This window comes from Mustela erminea, chromosome 9 (assembly GCF_009829155.1).
Source record: "Mustela erminea isolate mMusErm1 chromosome 9, mMusErm1.Pri, whole genome shotgun sequence".
NCBI classification, from domain to species: domain Eukaryota; kingdom Metazoa; phylum Chordata; class Mammalia; order Carnivora; family Mustelidae; genus Mustela; species Mustela erminea.
The window spans coordinates 31024674-31043831 of NC_045622.1; the positions used below are offsets into that span (position 1 = coordinate 31024674).

At 33.7% G+C, this 19158-nt stretch overlaps 1 protein-coding gene across 1 annotated transcript in view; it reads left to right on the plus strand.

Moving 5' to 3' along the window:
• The window catches only part of PGR (progesterone receptor), a 97365-nt gene extending 84674 nt beyond the window's left edge, over nucleotides 1-12691 (plus strand). Inside the window, exons 7-8 of the mRNA XM_032359605.1 lie at nucleotides 9179-9336; nucleotides 12139-12691. Coding sequence (XP_032215496.1) covers nucleotides 9179-9336; nucleotides 12139-12294 — 314 coding nt within the window. The 3' untranslated portion in view covers nucleotides 12295-12691. The remainder of the gene's footprint in view (nucleotides 1-9178; nucleotides 9337-12138) is intronic.
• The last annotated feature ends 6467 nt before the right edge of the window (nucleotides 12692-19158 follow it).

Consider the following 19158-nt stretch of genomic DNA (forward strand, 5'->3'; position numbering starts at 1 on the left):
GGAGCAAATTAATATTGTTAGGAAAAATAAGTTTTACATTTGGGGAAAACTTAGTTTGGATATTTAGCTCAAATTATATCTTACATATCAGATAATTCATTTAAGTGTACAAACTTAAAATGTTAAAACACACTAAAAGGAATCTAATTGATTTTGAGATTTCAAATAAGAGTTTAGAAATAAATGCATTTGGAAAGTTGACAAAGGAAAAGTTCAATGATTTGATAAATAAGTATTTAAACCTCTAATTTGCTATTAAAAATTAAAATAAAGATCTTCATGAAAATATACCAAGTTTAACACACCATTGTTCCCTCTAAAACTACAGTAAAATATTACTAAAGGGATTTTTTAAGAAATAAGAGAATGAGAGAAATCAAGAACAATAAAATTCTGCAAGCCAGCAAGCAGAGCTAGGTTAGCATATCTGAGAAGTTTGGATTTTAAGGCAGAGGAAAGAAACAAACAAACAATAAATACTTTGATTTGCAACACCAAATCTCTGGCATGTTTCTCAGTTGGCAACAGCAATGATTTTTTGAGATGGCAGTGAAGGTAGAGTTAAAAACACAAAATTCTTTTTAAAGTCCATAACCAGAAATCGTCCAACCATGAAACTGTCCCTCTCCAACTCAGGCAGAGAACTTACATTTAGTTTCTGAAGAAAATATAACAGAGGGTGGCTGGATTGTTGAACTGTAGGCAGGCACTGTTAAGGGCTAGCGGTCCTATAATGACAATAGATTAATTATACATCAAATGTTGAGACACCATCTTCCAGAATACTCCCTTCACTCTAAGAACATTGTTATCCAGGTTTACATCCTCTAGACAGGAGAATGCAAGATTGTTCTCTGCAGAAATTCTTTCGCCAGAAATAAAAAGAACTAATATGTTCATAGCAGATGTTTCTCTTTGAAACATCTCAGCCAGGTTGCCCTGTAGTAAAGCTCACAATCAATAAGCACTACCTATTGAAACAGAACTGTGATGCGGCCTTGTAGTTTTCCACTCCTGAATATAAATAACTAAGGCACCTGAGAGAGTCCTTTAACATCAAAGACAAATCAAAAAGAAAAAAAAAATGCAACTAGGAAGACACAGAAGGTGTAGGGAGATGAAAACCTCAAAAATATTAAAAAGCTATCCCTCTTTAGAAAGATAATAGAGCATATTGCACCAAAGAAACAAGTACTGGATACTGTGAGAAAGAAATAACACATTAAAAACAAGGAGAAGTGAGTTGGGGGAAATTGGAGGGGGAGACAAACCATGAGAGACTGTGAACTCTGAGAAACAAACTGAGAGTTTTGGAGGCGAGGGGGGTGAGGGGGTTAAGAGAGCCTGGTGGTGGGTATTGAGGGCACATATTGCATGGAGCATTGGGTGTGGTGCACAATGAATTTTGGAACAATGAAAAAAGAATTAAAAGCAAAGAACTTTTGGAAATTGAAAATTGAAAAGCAGACTATGAAAATATATATATATATATATATATATATAATGAAAGCAGAATTTAAATGTCAGTACAGGCACTGGTAGACAAAGTTAGGACACCTCTCAAAAGTAGAGCAAAAATACAGAAAATCAGAAGTGAGGAAGCCCAACATGCAAACAGTTGGAGCACTAGAAAGAGATAACAGGAAAATACATAGGAGAAGAAATCATCAAGGAAATAGTCTTAAAGGTGTTTGGAAAATTTCATGTAAAAGAATGAAGTTAATCATCAGAAGTTATTATCAACAGTTATATGCCAATAAGCTAAGCAACCTAGATGAAATGGATGCATTACTGGAAAACTATAAACTCCCAAAATTGAACCAGGAAAAAATTGACAGCCTGAATAGACTGATATCTAGTAACGAGATTGAAGCAGTGATCAAAAACCTCCCAAAAAACAAGAGCCCAAGACCTGATAGATTCCCTGGGGAATTCTACCAAACTTTCAAGAAATAACACCTATTCTCCTGAAGCTGTTTCAAAAAATTGAAGCAGAAGGAAAACTTCCAAACTCTTTCTGAAGCCAGCATTACCCTGATCCCCAAACCAGGCAAAGACCCTACCAAAAAGGAGAATTTCAGACCAATATCACTGATGCATATGGATGCTAAGATTCTCAACAAGATCCTAGCAAATAGGTAGAGAAAGGGAAATTAGAGAATTGATTCCATTTACTATAGCACCAAGAACCATAGGATACCTAGGAATAAACCTGACCAAAGAGGTGAAGGATCTGTACTCGAGGAACTACAGAACACTCATGAAAGAAATTGAAAAAGATACAAAAAGATGGAAAACCATCCCATGCACTAGGATCAGAAGAATAAACATTGTGAAAATGTCTATACTGCCTAGAGCAATCTATACTTTTAATGCCATTCCAATCAAAATTCCACCAGTATTTTTCAAAGAGCTGGAGCAAATAATCCAGAAATTTGTGTAGAATCAGAAGAGACCCCGAATTGCTAAGGAAATGTTGAAAAACAAAAATAAAACTGGGGGCATCACACTACCTGATTTCAAGCTTTACTACAAAGCTGTGATCACCAAGATAGCATGGTATTGGCATAAAAACAGACACATAGAACAGTGGAAGAGAGAGCCCACATATGGACCCTCAACTCTATGGTCAAATAATCTTTGACAAAACATGACAAAATATACAGTGAAAAAAAGAAAATCTCTTCAATAAATGGTGCTGGGAAAACTGGACAGCTATATGTAGAAGAATGAAACTCGACCATTCTCTTACACCATACACAAAGATAAACTCAAAATGGATAAAAGACTTCAACGTGAGACAGGAATCCATCAGAATCCTAGAGGAGAATGTAGGCAGTAACTTCTTTGACATCAGCCACAGCAACTTCTTTCAAGATATGTCTCCAAAGGCAAAGGAAACAAAAGCGAAGATGAACTTCTGGGACTTCATCAAAATCAATAGCTTCTGCACAGCAAAGGAAACAGTCAAGAAAATAAAGAGGCAACCCACAGAATAGGAGAAGATATTTGCAAATGACAGTACAGACAAAAGGTTGATATCCAGGATCTATAAAGAACTCCTCAAACTCAACACACACAAAACAGACAATCATATCAAAAAATGGGCACAAGATATGAACAGACACTTCTCCAATGAAGACATACAAATGGCTATCAGACACATGAAAAAATGTTCATCATCACTAGCCATCAGGGAAATTCAAATTAAAACCACACTGAGATACCACTTTATACCAGTTAGAATGGCCAAAATTAGCAAGACAGGAAACAACATGTGTTGGAGAGGATGTGGAGAAAGGGGAACCCTCTTGCACTGTTGGTGGGAATGCAAGTTGGTGCAGCCTCTTTGGAGAACAGTGTGGAGATTCCTTAAGAAATTAAAAATAGAGCTTCCCTATGAACCTGCCATTGTACTCCTGGGTATTTACCCCAAAGATACAAATGTAGTGAAAAGAAGGGCCATCTGTACCCCAATGGGGTACAGCAGCAATGGCCACGGTCACCAAACTGTGGAAAGAACCAAGATGCCCTTCAACGGATGAATGTATAAGGAAGGTGTGGTCCATATACACTGTGGAGTATTATGCCTCCATCAGAAAGGATGAATACCCAACTTTTGTAGCAACATGGACGGGACTGGAAGAGATTATGCTGAGTGCAATAAGTCAAGCAGAGAGTCATTTATCATATGGTTTCACTTATTTGTGGGGCATAACAAATAGCATGGAGGACAAGGGGAGTTAGAGAGGAGAAGGGAGTTGGGGGAAATTGGAAGGGGAGGTGAACCATGAGAGACTATGGACTCTGAAAAACAATCTGAGGGGTTTGAAGTGGCAGGGGGGTGGGAGGTTGGGGTACCAGGTGGTGGGTAATATAGAGGGCACGGATTGCCTGGAGCACTGGGTGTGTGAAAAAATAATGAATACTGTTATGCTGAAAATTTAAAAAAAAAATCAATAAATGCAAAAACATTAAAAAAAAAGAAATTAAAAATAGAGCTTCCCTTTGACCATGCAATTGCACTACTGGTTATTTACCCCAAAGATACAGATGTAGTGAAAAGAAGGGCCATCTGTACCCCAATGGGGTACAGCAGCAATGGCCACAGTCGCCAAACTGCGGAAAGAACCAAGATTCCCTTCAACGGATGAATGGATAAGGAAGGTGTGGTCCATATACACTATGGAGTATTATGCCTCCATCAGAAAGGATGTATACCCAACTTTTGTAGCAACATGGACGGTACTGGAAGAGATCATGCTGAGTGAAATAAGTTAAGCAGAGAGATTCAATTATCATATGGTTTCACTTATTTGTGGAGCATAACAAATAGCATAGAGGACAAGGGGAGTTAGAGAGGAGAAGGGAGTTGAGGGAAATTGGAAGGGGAGGTAAACCATGACAGACTATGGACTCTGAAAAACAATCTGAGGGTTTTGAAGGGTGAGGGGTGGGAGGTTGGGGGAACCAGGTGGTGGGTATTGGAGAGGGCACGGATTGCATGGAGCACTGGGTGTGGTGCAAAAACAATGAATACTCTTATCGCTGAAAATAAATAAAAATATAATAATAATTAAAAAATTAAAAAAAAGGAATGGAGTTGGACTCTTACTAACTTAAAATAGATCAAAGGCTTAAATTTAAGAGTTTAAACTACAAAACTATTAAAATAGAGGGAAGACTTCATGATGTTGAATTTGGCAATGATTTCTTGGATTTGACACAAAAAATGCAGGCAATAAAAGTAAAAAAGATAAATGGATTTCATCAAATTTAAAACTTTAGGGCATTAAAGGTCATGAAAACAGAATAAAAAGTCAACCCACTGTATGGGAGAAAAGAATTGAAAATCATGTATCTGATAAGGAAAAAAGTATTAATATCTAGAATATATAAAGAATTACGGTGACAATTAAAACATTTTTAAATGGACAAGAGCCTGAATAAACATTTCTTCAAAGAACGCATACAAGAAGCCAGTAAGAACGTGAAAAGATCCTCAACATCACTAATCATTGGGGAAATACAAATCAAAACCACAGTGAGATACCACTTCATACACCCATTTAGATGATTATTTACTCTCAGTAAAACAAAAAGTGACTCTACTGTGGTAACATTTTACATAACTAAATAATATATACTGAATATTGATCTAGCTAATATTTCCAAAATTTTATTAGGAAGATGAAAAATAGGAAGTTGTTTGTGTGTGTGAGCTAATGGTATGGAGGTGATGGTAGATCTGAAAGATGGTAATAGAGCTACAGCCTCAATTTCCACACTGGAAAATCAAAAGTGAAAAATTTAAAAAAATCAAGAATCAACACCACAATGTTGCTATTTAATTCTGTGGAAGAAAAAATTAAAATAAATAGATGAAAAAGTTGAAAGTGTTTGCCTCTGAAGCATGAGAAAATTTGGGTTGCCTGGGCACTACTTTTTGCCCTAATTATGTTGCAAAACTGACAATATTAAACATTAAACAATAAACTTAGAAAAATATTTGAAATAGAACATAGGCCCCTATAAATAAGTGAGTACAAAACAGAAAAAATTAAAAATAACTAATGCTAGACTAGAAAAATATTTCAAATACCAAATGATAAGACAATTAAATAAATTGTACTCCTACAATTTTGTTAAGTGAAATTAAATGTGAGAATTAAAACATTTATTTTTAAAGAATTTGGAAAGATATAAGTAAATGTTCTCAATATAATGTTAGAGAATGTCCCAAGATATAAGATTGTAGAACCTGGTGATTTGTAATACTTTATGTACTTTTTATATTTTCTAAAATTTTTCCAATGAATATATGTTATTTTAAAGTTAGCTAAATCAAAAAAATAAAGATCCTTGTGTTTTTTAAAAAAATGTATTTTTATGTAAAATAGCATCTGTCTAACTGCCCATGCTCACCATCTCCCAATTTGCTACTAAGATATTTGCAAGAAATCCTAAAACTCACTTGTGGAATCAACAAAAATCTGAGTGAAAATTCTGAGTGAAAATACTGGTTGTAATAATCAAGGAAAAAATGAATTAAGGTAAGGAGCTTAAAGCAAATAGAAATATTAGGAGAGTTAGTTCATTATTGATCTGAAATATAGGAAAGAGAGTAGGAGAGGAGGAAAAACTTCAAAATGTTCCAGGAGCATAGGGTGTGAGCCCAATGATTAGATTATAATATCCCCCAAACTTCTCGTTAGTGGTTGATACTAAAAAGTTGTGAGGCAGTCTGGGATTAGGCCTGATTTTCTCTTAAAGAGGATAATCAGTTCAAGTACTGGTTCTAAATACCTAGTTCTTTTTTTTTTTTTTTTGATTTTTTTAAATTTATTTGACAGACAGAGATCACAAGTGGGCAGAGAGGCAGGCAGCGGGGGTGGGGCGGGGGGAGGCAGGCTCCCTGCCAAGCAGGGAGCCCAACATGAGGCTCCATCCCAGGAACCTGGTATTAGGACCTGAGCCGAAGGCAAAGGCTTTAACCCACTGAGCCACCCAGGAGCCCCCTAAATACCTAGTTCTTGAAAGCCTAATGGGAAATGGTACTTCAGTAACCAGAAGGAAGAATAATTTTATTTTTTAAGGGTTTGATTTTTTTTTTTTTTTAATTCCAGCTAACCTAGAGCATAACATTAGTCTCAGGTGAACAGTATAGTGACTCAACACTTCCATATAGCACCAAGTGCTCATCGCAAGTAGACTCCTTAACCCCCATCACCTATTTTACCCATCTTCCCATAAGCATCCCCCCATCCCTGGTAACCATTAGTTTGTTCTCTATAGTTGAGTCTGTTCCTTGGTTTGCCTGTTTCTTCCCTCTCCCCCAAAATAATTTTATATTCATGTTTAAGAGTGGGAGAGATGTGAGAATTGGTTGGGAAGTGTGAAAAAGAATAACAGAGGTTTAAAATAGCTGCTATCTGAAGTAATTAGAGAGAAGAGACCATACATACATAAAGCATATTCATACAACGTATATACAACAGTAAAGTTTAAAATGAGTAAAAATCACATATTGCCATAATTGCCCTTGAAAGTTTTTTTTATATTTACTATATGAGCCATTGAAAACTCAGAACCAAAGAATTTACTTTTTGGTTTCCTTGATTCATTATCTGTATACTTATTTTTTCCAAGGGGAGTGGAAACCAAGTTCTGATTGGGGAATAAGGAATAAATACGAGTTTTTTTTAAAAAAAAGATTTTTTTCTTTCCCTTTGCTAGGTATATGCAGTTGACTTTGCTTAAATTAAGTGCACCTCTTTTAGAAATATTACTAAGGGTCAAGATCATAAATGTAGAGTTATATAAATCTAAGAGATTAAGTGATTTTTTTCTTTCAACTATCTAGATATAGCTGCAGGAAAAGGGAGCTGTTTCATTTAAGTTTGAAGGTTTGCTTGTAAGATAAATGCAACCAAAGCAAAAGGAAACAAGAAAATTGGGAGTTCTGGTGATAATTTGCTGAAGAAATCAAGCAGAACATCTTAAACAAGTGACAACAGAAGGACCTAAAATACTAAGGATAAAATTGTAGGTAAAATTGACAATGTAGTGGAAATAAGAGAAGTAGCAGTAAAAATAAGAAGTTGTGCCTACACTTTGGCTATCAGAATTAAAGATTACAGTGGTAAATATCTGAATTATCAGTTAACATCAAATGGGAATAAGATGCATTCCCATTAAAATAAGCAACAAAAAAGGAGTATTTGCCATTGTTATTATTTAATATTGTTCTGGAAATCCTAAACCCGTGCACTGAATCATGAAGCAGAAACAAGAGCTACACCTATTGGGAAGGGAGAAATGAGGATATTTCAAGTACAGTATTGAATACAAAAAAAAAAAAAAACCCAAAAGATTATCAACCAAAACTATTTGATTTGAAAATGGAAATTAAAAGAAATTAATAAAAATAGAGTATAATGAAGTGGCTGGATATGAGAAGTATTGAAATATCAATAGCTATCTCTCAAATGAGCAGGAAGGAATTAAGGAATTTAATGAAGCAATGTTAAAATTACAGCAAAAGATAAATTATCCATGAATAATCTGAATGACAAATATTTCAGATTTATATGAAGACAAACTTGACAGAGAGATCCAGGCATTTTTTTTTTAAGATTTTATTTATTTATTTAACAGACAGAGATCACAGGTAGGCAGAGAGGCAGGCAGAGAGAGAGACAGGAGGAAGCAGGCTCCCTGCGGAGCAGAGAGTCCAATGTGGGGCTCGATCCCAGGACTCTGAGATCATGACCTGAGCTGAAGACAGAAGCTTTAACCTACTGAGCCACCCAGGTGCCCCTAGGCATTTTTTTAAATTTATTTTTTATTTATTTTCAGCACAACAGTATTCATTATTTTTGTACCACACCCAGTTCTCCATGCAATCCATGCCCTCTCTAATACCCACCACCTGGTTCCCCCAACCTCCCCCCCCCAATTCAAACCCCTCAGATTGTTTTTCAGAGTCCATAGTCTCTCATGGTTCACCTCCCCTTCCAATTTCCCCCAACTCCCTTCTGCTCTATAACTCCCCATGTCCTCCATGGTATTTGTTATGCTCCATAAATAAGTGAAACCATATGATAATTGACTCTCTCTGCTTGACTTATTTCACTCAGCATAATCTCTTCCAGTCCCGTCCATGTTGCTACAAAAGTTGGGTATTCATCCTTTCTGATGGAGGCATAATACTCCATAGTGTATATGGACCACATCTTCCTTATCCATTTGTCCATTGAAGGGCGGGTTCCATGATTTGCATATAACACCCAGTGCTCCATACAATCCATGCCCTCCTTAATACCCATTTTAAAAAGATCCAGCATACATATAATTTCAAACTAAATCCATTCCTGAGACAGGAATATAGAATGATAGATGCTCTTTTGAACAAATGCTAAGTTAAATGAGTAATCCATTGATACAGCTTTAAAATAGGTAAGCTAAAATATTCTTTAGTTTATCTAGTTATTCTTATATGCTTCAAGAGAACTATAAGTTTGTGTGTCCTAAAGTTATCAATAACACTTTTCCCTATTTAAGAAGTCTAGAGTTCCATTCAAAAGAAACTTTTACACAGCTCAGAAATTGTTTTATTGTAAACTGCTACTGTCATCTTTTTTAAACATGACTGCCACTTGTAGTTATATTCTTACAGTTCCTTTGGAAGGACTAAGAAGTCAAAATCAGTTTGAAGAGATGAGATCAAGCTACATTAGAGAGCTCATCAAGGCTATTGGGTTGAGGCAAAAGGGCGTTGTCTCTAGCTCACAGCGTTTCTACCAACTTACAAAACTTCTTGATAACTTGCATGATGTAAGTATTTTGTTTTCTAGGATAATCTTTTAAATATCAAATCTACATTTTACTTTGTATGGTTTTTTCAAACTCATATTTCTACTTTTGTTTTAAAACAGTATTTGCATCACACTCCTCAGAACTTGCATTGTACTTTTTTCATTTTCAATGTAGATCATCCAAATATCCTTTTACTAGTATTTGTATAAATATAGATTAATTTAATGGTTTATAGGAATTGTGATAACATTTTCCTGAGTATGTTCTAAAATATTTTTGCCTTAAGTTACAGAAGATTTTATATAATCAGGAAAAGCAAAGATATGGGTGTGGACAATAAGACTCTCATATAATTTTGGATGGCATTATAAGTTAATAACAGTGCTAATTGACAATTTGACAGTTTACTCACTAGGTCAAATTTGAGACCTTATTTCTGAATATGAACAGATATCCAAGGATTGTTAGCCATATAGGTAAAGCCTTTATAATGAAAGGAAGAAATCAAATACACAGAAAAAAAAGGAATGAAGGAAGAAGCCCCAGAACAGAGAACAGAAAAAAGATTCAAGAAAATTAAGATATTCAGAGAAATAAGAATGATATTGCATCTGTGAAACAAAAATAGAAAACATTTGTAAAGGAATATTTAGAAAGAACACATTTTTGGATAACTAAATATAGAAAAACAGAAATTTAAAATTTAATAGAGCTGAAATATAAATCTCAGATAAACTCAGAAGAAATAACAAAAATGATAAATGAAAAATCAGAAGAGAAAATAAATTTAGGAGATTAATTCAAGGAGGTTCATTTCCCAATTAAAAGGAATCTCTAAAACAATATAGAAAATCAAAGAGAGGAAATTATATAAAAAAATAAAATAAAAGTTGCTGCACCAGAAATATTTTAATTTTCTGATGATAATGGCCTGGTATACAAGCACAGCACAATTGAACAAAGGCACATTATTGTAGAATTTTAGAATACCGGAAATAAAGAGACTATCCTAAAATATAGCAGTGAGAAAAGAAACAAGTCACATAAAAATGATCAGGATTCAAAATGATGTTGGACTTCTTAACAACAATACTGGAACCCAGAAAACAATGGAACAATGGCTTCAGAATTTGGGAGGAAAGGAAAATCTTCAAAGAATTTTATTTTATTTTTAGATTTTATTTATTTATTTGACAGACATCATAAATAGGCAGAGAGGCCGGCAGAAAGAGGGGGAAACAGGTTCCCCACTGAGCAGAGAGCATGATATGGGGCTCGATCCCAGGACCCTGGGATCATGACCTGAGATGAAGGCAGAGGCTTTAACCCACTGAGCCACCCAGGTGCCCCGTCTTCAAAGAATTTTATACCCAGCCAAGCCATCAAATGAGTATGATGGCAACTTAAAAAGTATTTTCCAATGTGCAAGGTGTCAGAGTGCTTACCTCAAGTACAACCATTCTCAAGGACATCTACAGGATGTTTTAACCATAAAACACTGGACTAAGCCAATGAAGTAGAAGATCCAACCCAGGAGAGATGCAGAGGGATGTTCTAGCATATTAACTGTGCTGGACAATCATTAGTTTAAGTTGGAGCAGTAATACACAGGGTTTCAGAATACCAGGACCAGGAAAAAATGATGGAACTGAGGGATTACCAGTATGGATGAACATATTGAGGTGTGTTTTTACAATTGTGTCAGAGAATTTGACTATAGCTTTGTGATAAAGGAAAGAAAGCAAAACAGAAAAACAAGGGGAGGGCGCCTGGGTGACTCAGTGGGTTAAGCCTCTGCCTTCGGCTCAGGTAATGATCTCGGGGATGGAGTCCTGCATCAGGCTCTCTGCTCAGGAGGGAGTCTGCTTCCCCCCTCTCTTCTGCCTGCCTCTATGCCTACTTGTGATCTCTCTCTCTCTCTCTCTCTGTCAAATAAATAAATAAATCTTTAAAAAAAAAGGAAAGAAAAACAAGTGATTAGCTCTAGCAAGTAAAAATTAAGTCATATATGTGAAAGGAAATATAATCCAGCAGGAAACAATAAAAATCTTTGAAATATAATTGCTGGGTATTGATTTAGTCAAAAATTGAGATATAGCTATATAGAGAATGAGAAGAGAAAGTGTGCATAGTTGGAAGAGGTGTCTAGTATAAGAGAGCCAAAAATTCAATTTTTGTAATAGAAACTAAATCAATAATGTCAAATTTGAAAAACAAAGTTTATTAGAAATACAGAGATAAATATTTAAAGATATGGGCTAAAGAAGTTGAAAATCATTGCATCTGGAGAACTAGAATAAGGAAGGGAAGAATTCTATTAGAAAACTGTTGGATTTTGTTATTGCTGCTGGGTCCTATTAGGCTTTTAAAATTATTTATGTTAATTATTTGACAAAGATTAAAACTAGATTAAAATGAATTATGTTGGGTTCTTTGTGTTGACGGGGGAAGAGTCAATATTTTGTTATGTGAAAAATTCTGTCTATTAACAAATAGGGCTTATTAAATAATTGCATTTTTGAAATTATATATGCCTTATGCATATTATATATATTCCTGGGTATGTTTGTATACATTTATTAAAAGAAAAAAGAACTTAAAGTCATCAAAATGTTCATATTGATGATCCTGTGGGATTATGAGTGACTTTCATTTCTTTAAATCTGTACTATCAGAATGTTTCATTGTATGTAGTGTTTTACATATTATTCTAGAGAGTGAAGGGAGTTATTTTGGTGAGAAAAAAATAAGCTGTCTTATCTTATTATATGAATGTATTATTTTTTTTTCTTGTTTCTTATCCATTTGTGAAATCAACAGCTTGTCAAACAGCTTCATCTGTACTGCTTGAATACATTTATCCAGTCCCGGGCACTGAGTGTTGAATTTCCAGAAATGATGTCTGAAGTTATTGCTGCACAGTTACCCAAGATCTTGGCAGGGATGGTGAAGCCTCTGCTCTTTCATAAAAAGTGAATGCCATTTTTATCTTTAAAAATTAAATTTTGTGGTATGTCTGTTTATCTTTTGGTCAGGATTATGAGGTCTTACGTTTTTACAATGTCTTCTTAAAGCCTTACATTTATAACATATATTGTGTAAATTTCAGAGAAAATTGTGAAGTTTTGTTTTCCTTTATGAAGCATAATTATAATTTTAAGGTGTTTTATGTACTTATATATTCACTAACAGTTTACAGGATTGAGAAAGTACTAAAATTGATTGCCAAAGTAAACTTAATCTTGTCCATACTATTTCCTACCATTTAGATGAAGATTTTTAACTTTTGCATCTAATGAATCTACTTTAGAGGAAAAAAATCTTACATGTAAAAATAAAAAGTAATTATGTATGTTCCTTCTAGGTAGCTCCTTTTGTCTCCTTGATTATATTTACAAAAATGAATCTTTGAAATGGTATGCAAAATTTTGTCTAAATGAGCTTTTACACATTTTTGTGAGTAAAAAAAAAAAAAATCATAACCTTCATTAGATTTTCCAAAGGGTTTTTAATGCAAAAAAATATAGAGAATGAGAGTTTAAAATCCCTGAAATGGATTGAGGGTTTGATATTAGGGGAAAAAACAGCTCAAGTATTGACTATTTCCCAAACTGGAAATACACATCTCTAAGGAAGTTATTAAGGAGAGCCATATCATTATGGTAACATTATTAGGGATTTTATAGTTTTTTACTAACCTTTTTTGGGACTTGTCCTTTAGTAAGGTATTGTGAATCAAAATAGGAATCCACAGGAGTCTGTAGTCTAATGCCACTCCTTACTATTGGGGGCAGGTAGAAAATCATGTAACCTTACTGATTTTCAATTTCCTCACCTTTACCACTGTTATATTTCCTGCAAAATGTTCATTTTAGTCAGAGCTTCTTATTCTCTTCTTAATAAAAAAAAAAAAAAGAAAGAAAGAATGGGAGGGATGAAGATGGGGAAGAAAGTTAAGGGAGAGAGGAAGGGTAGAGAAAATAAGAAATATTATTTTCTTTCTTTACTCAATGGGAGATAATGACAAATCACAGGTTGAAAGTTTTTGAGTGTCTTAGATCCAATTCTAAGAGAGATATTTCAAGAAATACTAGGTACAGTCTTAAAATAATACAACCAATTACAATAACTAGAAAACAATTCACACTGTTATATGAACTGAAAATATTGCATTAGAAGATGGACAAGAGTTCTTTTCTGAGATGAGTCACTGGAAATCCATTTATTTTTTTAAAGATCAATCTATATATCTGTATATATAAATACAGATAGATATATTTAAAAAAAAAAAAACAAGCAAAACTGTTTGTACCACTGAAAAATTTCAATAAAAATAAACACTGTTTTTTCTATATAAAGTAATTTATATCATTTTAGGCATATATCATATATTTATGCCTTACCTGTTATATATAAATAAATATATATAATATTTTTAATAGCTCAGAATAACTAGTAGACCAAATTTTTTTCCAAATTTTTAAAAATATTGCACATTATCTTACAAATAAGACATATTGCCTTATGCAAGTTAGTGGTTATTAATAAGAAAACCAAAATAGCTTCAAAAATAGTATAGAAAACATTTACTGACTTCTCTAATTTCCTAATACCTTTTGGAGTACCCTTTCCCTTCAACTGATAAATCTTTGCAGTTTACCAAAGTGACATAACATCACTTAATGAATACTAATGTAACCCCCAAAACAAGATAGAGTGATTTCATCTGATCAAAAAATTGGCATGACATTGTTAACCATAACTGTTTCTTACCAGTAAATTCTCCATTTACAAAAGGAATGAGCTATAGTATATCTGTAAATAGTGAATTCATATAAGGCATTTGAAATAGGGATTAAAATAAGCTTCATCCGATGCTCTTGGCTCAGGTCCATTAGATCTATGTGGCAAATATAATAAACAACATCCAAATTTTATAACATTTGGTTATAACATTCAGTAAGAGTTTAAACCAAGTATTCCAAATAGTTTTAACATTAATATAAAAATAGTCTCTTCTTTGATAAGTCTAACTACATGTCTTTTTCTGTGAATACAATACCATAGACTGCTGTTATTCAGTTCTTCAAAGTCTTTATACACACAGATTTCATTCTCTTGCCACTCTCCAGTCCGAAGTTAACTTCCTAAAAAGGATCTAGTCTTACCATTTCCTCACTTTAAAATGTTCATTGACTTCCAAACACCTATTATAGTGGTCCTCAGCTATATCTGCACATTAGCATCTCCAAGTGAGCTTTTTAAATATATTGTTTCATCCTCAGTGATTTTAATTGTTCCACTTTTACTCTTGCAGGGACACAGTAGTAACTCTGCAATGATGTTAAAGCATCAAATTCTATAACTTTACTCTCTTTCTCTTCCACTATCTTACCTTTATCTTATGTTCCAGCCCACACAAGTCTTTTTACTATCAGATTTCTGCCTGAATTTTCCCTCTTTGATACCAATCACATCATATCTCAATCTTGAAAATCCAGCCAAGCCACTATTTTTGTAGTGTTCTTTCCTGCACCTTCCAGATAGTGACTAACTTCCTCCTAAGGTTCACCGGCTATTTTGTACACCTCTGAATTATAATACTGTCTTGTTCTACATTTCTGATTGTACTAGGAGACTGGGAGCCAGCTTGAGATTGGACAGTAGTATACAAGTTTATCTTGACTGGGAGTTGCATGGCATGTTCTCACTTTTGCTGTCACCATGATCTGTATCACTCTTTTTTTTTTTTTTTACATCATTCATGTCTGTATGCCTGACTTTATGATGTTCTTTTCCCATGCTCCTTATCTTCATCTCTTAAATTCTCATCTCTTTTAAATTTTCTATTTCTTATTACTTTGTGAGATCTCTCCTCATACTGACTGTACCATAGGAGAATATAAGTTGTGTTTTATATTTATTAAGAACACATTAGACTCTCTATTCTAAATTTCAAAGCTGATTGGAGTATTATTTCCCTTCCTAAGAAAAATGCATAGAGGTTGCCTGGGTGGCTCAGTTGTTAAGTGTCTGCCTTCAGCTCAGGTCATGATCCCAGGGTCCTTGGGACTGAGGCCCCCCTCCTTCATCCCTCCCTGCTTAGTGGGGAGCCTGCTTCCTCTCCCACTCCCCCTGCTTGTGTTTCCTCTCTTGCTGTGTCTCTCCCTATCAAATAAATAAATAAAATCTTAAAAAAAAAAAAAAGAAAAATTCCACAAATACAATTGTTTCTTATAGTTAAGGAGCCCTAACCTCAATATACAACTTTCTTCTCCTTTCTGATTTCATTCAACAACTATTGAATACCTGTTATGAACACAAGTGAATGTGCTAATAGACCTAGGAGAATTTAGAGCTGAAGGAAGATTGTAACTCAAGAAAGTGACAGTCCAGTAGTAAGTATAACACAAAATTCCTGGTAAAGAGTAGGTACTCATATACTTGTTGAGCCTACAAATGAAAACAGAGTTTGGATTTCACAGGTGCAAAGCATTATTCATGTATAACTTCACTGAGACAAATAATGCAGCAAAAAGTAAGATACTAACTTTACAATAAATATCAAATAATCCCTTAATTTGTGTCAGTAACTCACTTGCATTAAATCTGCATGTATTTCAATATCTTTTTTCCCATAAAAGTCATCCCAGTAAATATATTTTAAATTTCTCCAGTATACAATAAAAGCAGTCTACCACTGTGGGGATTATGTAACATAAGTAAATGAATGTAGATGTATCCAAAAAAAGAAAACTTTCACATTTGAGTGATAGAGAACAGTTGATGATGTGATCATTTTATCTGGTTTTTCTTACTTTAAAACAATATTTTGATGACACAAATCCTTTTTTGCCTGTACATATTTAATTTCCAACATTTTTTTTTTTTTTTAATTTCATTCAACTCTGGAGGAACAGAATGTGGTGGCCAAAAGGTTTGGGTTTTGCTGTTGTGCTTATTGTTGTTTTGCAATCTCCTAATAATAATGTTTCATAGTCTTGATGTTGACCTTGATTCACAGTGTAGATGTCTAAATATCTAAACACAAGGATTTTAAATTTCAGGCTAAACTTTACGAAAAGAGAAAACAAGCTTTTGAAAAAGAACATAACCTCATCAAATGGAAGATATCTTGTTTCTGAATCTTCCTTTACAAATTCCTGCATGCTAATGTCTCCATTCCTATGTAGTCATCATAACCTTTATCTTCATTTTATAGGTCATGTTCTTTCTGGTAGCTCTAAAATGAAATTAATCATAAGAAGACAGGTTATATATCAGAAAATACTTGAAGATTACTGAACTAGATTATTGAGTTAAAAATATTTCCCTTAACAAGGCTTGAATAGCCATTTGGATCTGAATCAATTATACCTCCAATATCAGTTGTTATGTAGCTTTTGTTTTGCTTTTATTAAAAATATGGCACTTCTTAATTAGTCAGTACTATTATTTTTCATATTTAACATTAAAATATTACACAGATCATATGCAAATATGATAGGTAACATGTTTTCTACCAAAACAGTGCCTTTCAAATATCCATGGCATGTCAAAGTATAACTTCTTAATTATCCATTATGGTGATATATTTCCTGATGTGTACTATAGAAGAGCTCACTAGGGCTTATGGCCCTTCTCTGTCATTTACTAACTGAATGCTCAAGCAAGCATTGACAAGCTCAAGGAGTCATTTAACCTTTTTGATTAAATGTGACTTTACCCAATTGTTTGCAATTAATAGAAATGAAAATAAAAAGTATACAAGTGTTCAGAAATAGTAATAGCTATTATAATGTTTTCATTAAGCAATAGTTCTGGCTATGATTTTATCAAATTAATCTGGCTTATTCTATAGTGAAAAGAAGGAATCAAGAAAATAGAGTTGCTTTGTTGCTATCTCTATGCACACACAAATATTTGATGGATTTCATCTGAAATTACTATAAATATTCACTTTCTTCATATGTAGAGATATACTCTTTTGAGTCTGAGGCCTATTTTATCAGAAACCTAAAGAGCCTATCACGGTTATAATATGTCATTATAATATTAAGAATAATGGTACTAGTTTTGTCATTTTTAAAGTTATCTCTAAAACAGAGAGCTTGACTAGAACACAGACACTCCAAAAATCTATGCAATACACTACATCTTCAGACTACCTTTATTGTAATAATTTAACAAAAGGGAAGAATGGATCTAGAAATCACGATGAAATTATCAACCCAAAAAATAACATTCCTATCCTTAAGAAGGTTAGATACAAAATGCCCAGAAGAGATCTTCACATCTGCCTTGATCTGTTATCTTGCCTTCCTTTTGTGAGATTGCTATTAAATTTCTAGAGGTTTTGATATGAATACCTAAGCAGTTTCTCTAATCTATACCTATCTTTACAAAGCAGATTTCAGTAAGAGTATGAATTCTTTTCAATATCTTTATAATCTCAAAAATAAACTTGAAAAAAATTTCAAGTTTAAAGGTAATTCACTTTTGTATTAAAGAATTCAACAATCAGTTCTCCATTGATATAATAAAATGAACAAGCATACAACCCAAGGAAGGGCATAACTTTCTTTTTCCTTAAGTATTCCTTTTAGATAACCATTAGATGTAGAGAATTTCTTCAACTCTTATATTTTATAGGAAATACATAGCCAGATAATCTAGCAAAAGTTTGCCAACTTCTAAGTTGCTTATTCTCACTAGACTAAGTCATATAATGATTTTAGTGAAAAGAATATCATTCCACCTCTGTAGTTTCATAGTTTGTATTTTCTGTATCTCTGTAATATTGTATTTTCCATACTCAAGTTTTGGTGAAAAGGGAATTCACTATCTCTACCTAGCATTTGCCATCTATTTAATGTACCATTATTCCATACTCTTTGCTCTTTATCAAATCAAAAAATTAAATAGCAGTAAAATAAATTACTCACCCTGTATTAGAGAAATTAATCCGGCCTGGATGGTTCTACATCCATAATATGAATCCATAATAGCAACTGGGCCTAGATAATTGCATTCAAGTTGGATCACATCCCTTTTTAAACTCAGGTAAAAGTCCCTACAGACTGTCATTTACCTGGGCCTAATAGAATTGAACTTCCAGGGTTGGGACTGAAACAATGTGGGCTTAAAAATTTGAAAATAAGAAGTTAAGAGTAGTTTCCTTTAATAATTTGTCCTCATCAGAGAAGATTTAAGAATTGGGGGATTTTAGTGATAAGTAAAAAAGAAGTTCATAATAGCAGTGATTTAATATGTACATTATCTAAAAAATCCTGTAGCCAAAGAAAAACACAAAGCGATCTGTTCTCCTTGGAATTGATCACATTTCAAGGCAGAGCTCTGAGCACATGCCTGGAGGCTGTGCCCAGACTTGTCTACAGCTTTATGCAGCTGTGCAGTTTGGAAGTCTGTTGCAGAACTGCTGGATTAGTCCCAGAATGTCAACCTCATGTTCAATTTACTGGCTTTTGTTGCTTTATGTCATGCTGACCTTACTGTGAAACACGCGTTTGTTTGCTCTCTTTCCACTCATGGAAAAATAGGGAAACCATTACTTAGTTTAAGCTCGTTGAAAGCTTTAACTGACAAAGCACTTTCAGAGAAATCTGAATTAGGAAGCTAAGAAAGCATACCCATTCCATTTTATTATTCTCTTTTAAAAAAGCATACCCTGTGCATTGCTTTAAAGAAAATGTATGCTATGACATCTAAGATGTGACATCAGCATCACGGTGCACATTCAGATAGATATAAGCAAAACCTTTAATTGGTATTATAAATAGTTCTTAAAACCTATTTTTGTAATCTTTTGAAATTTCTCTT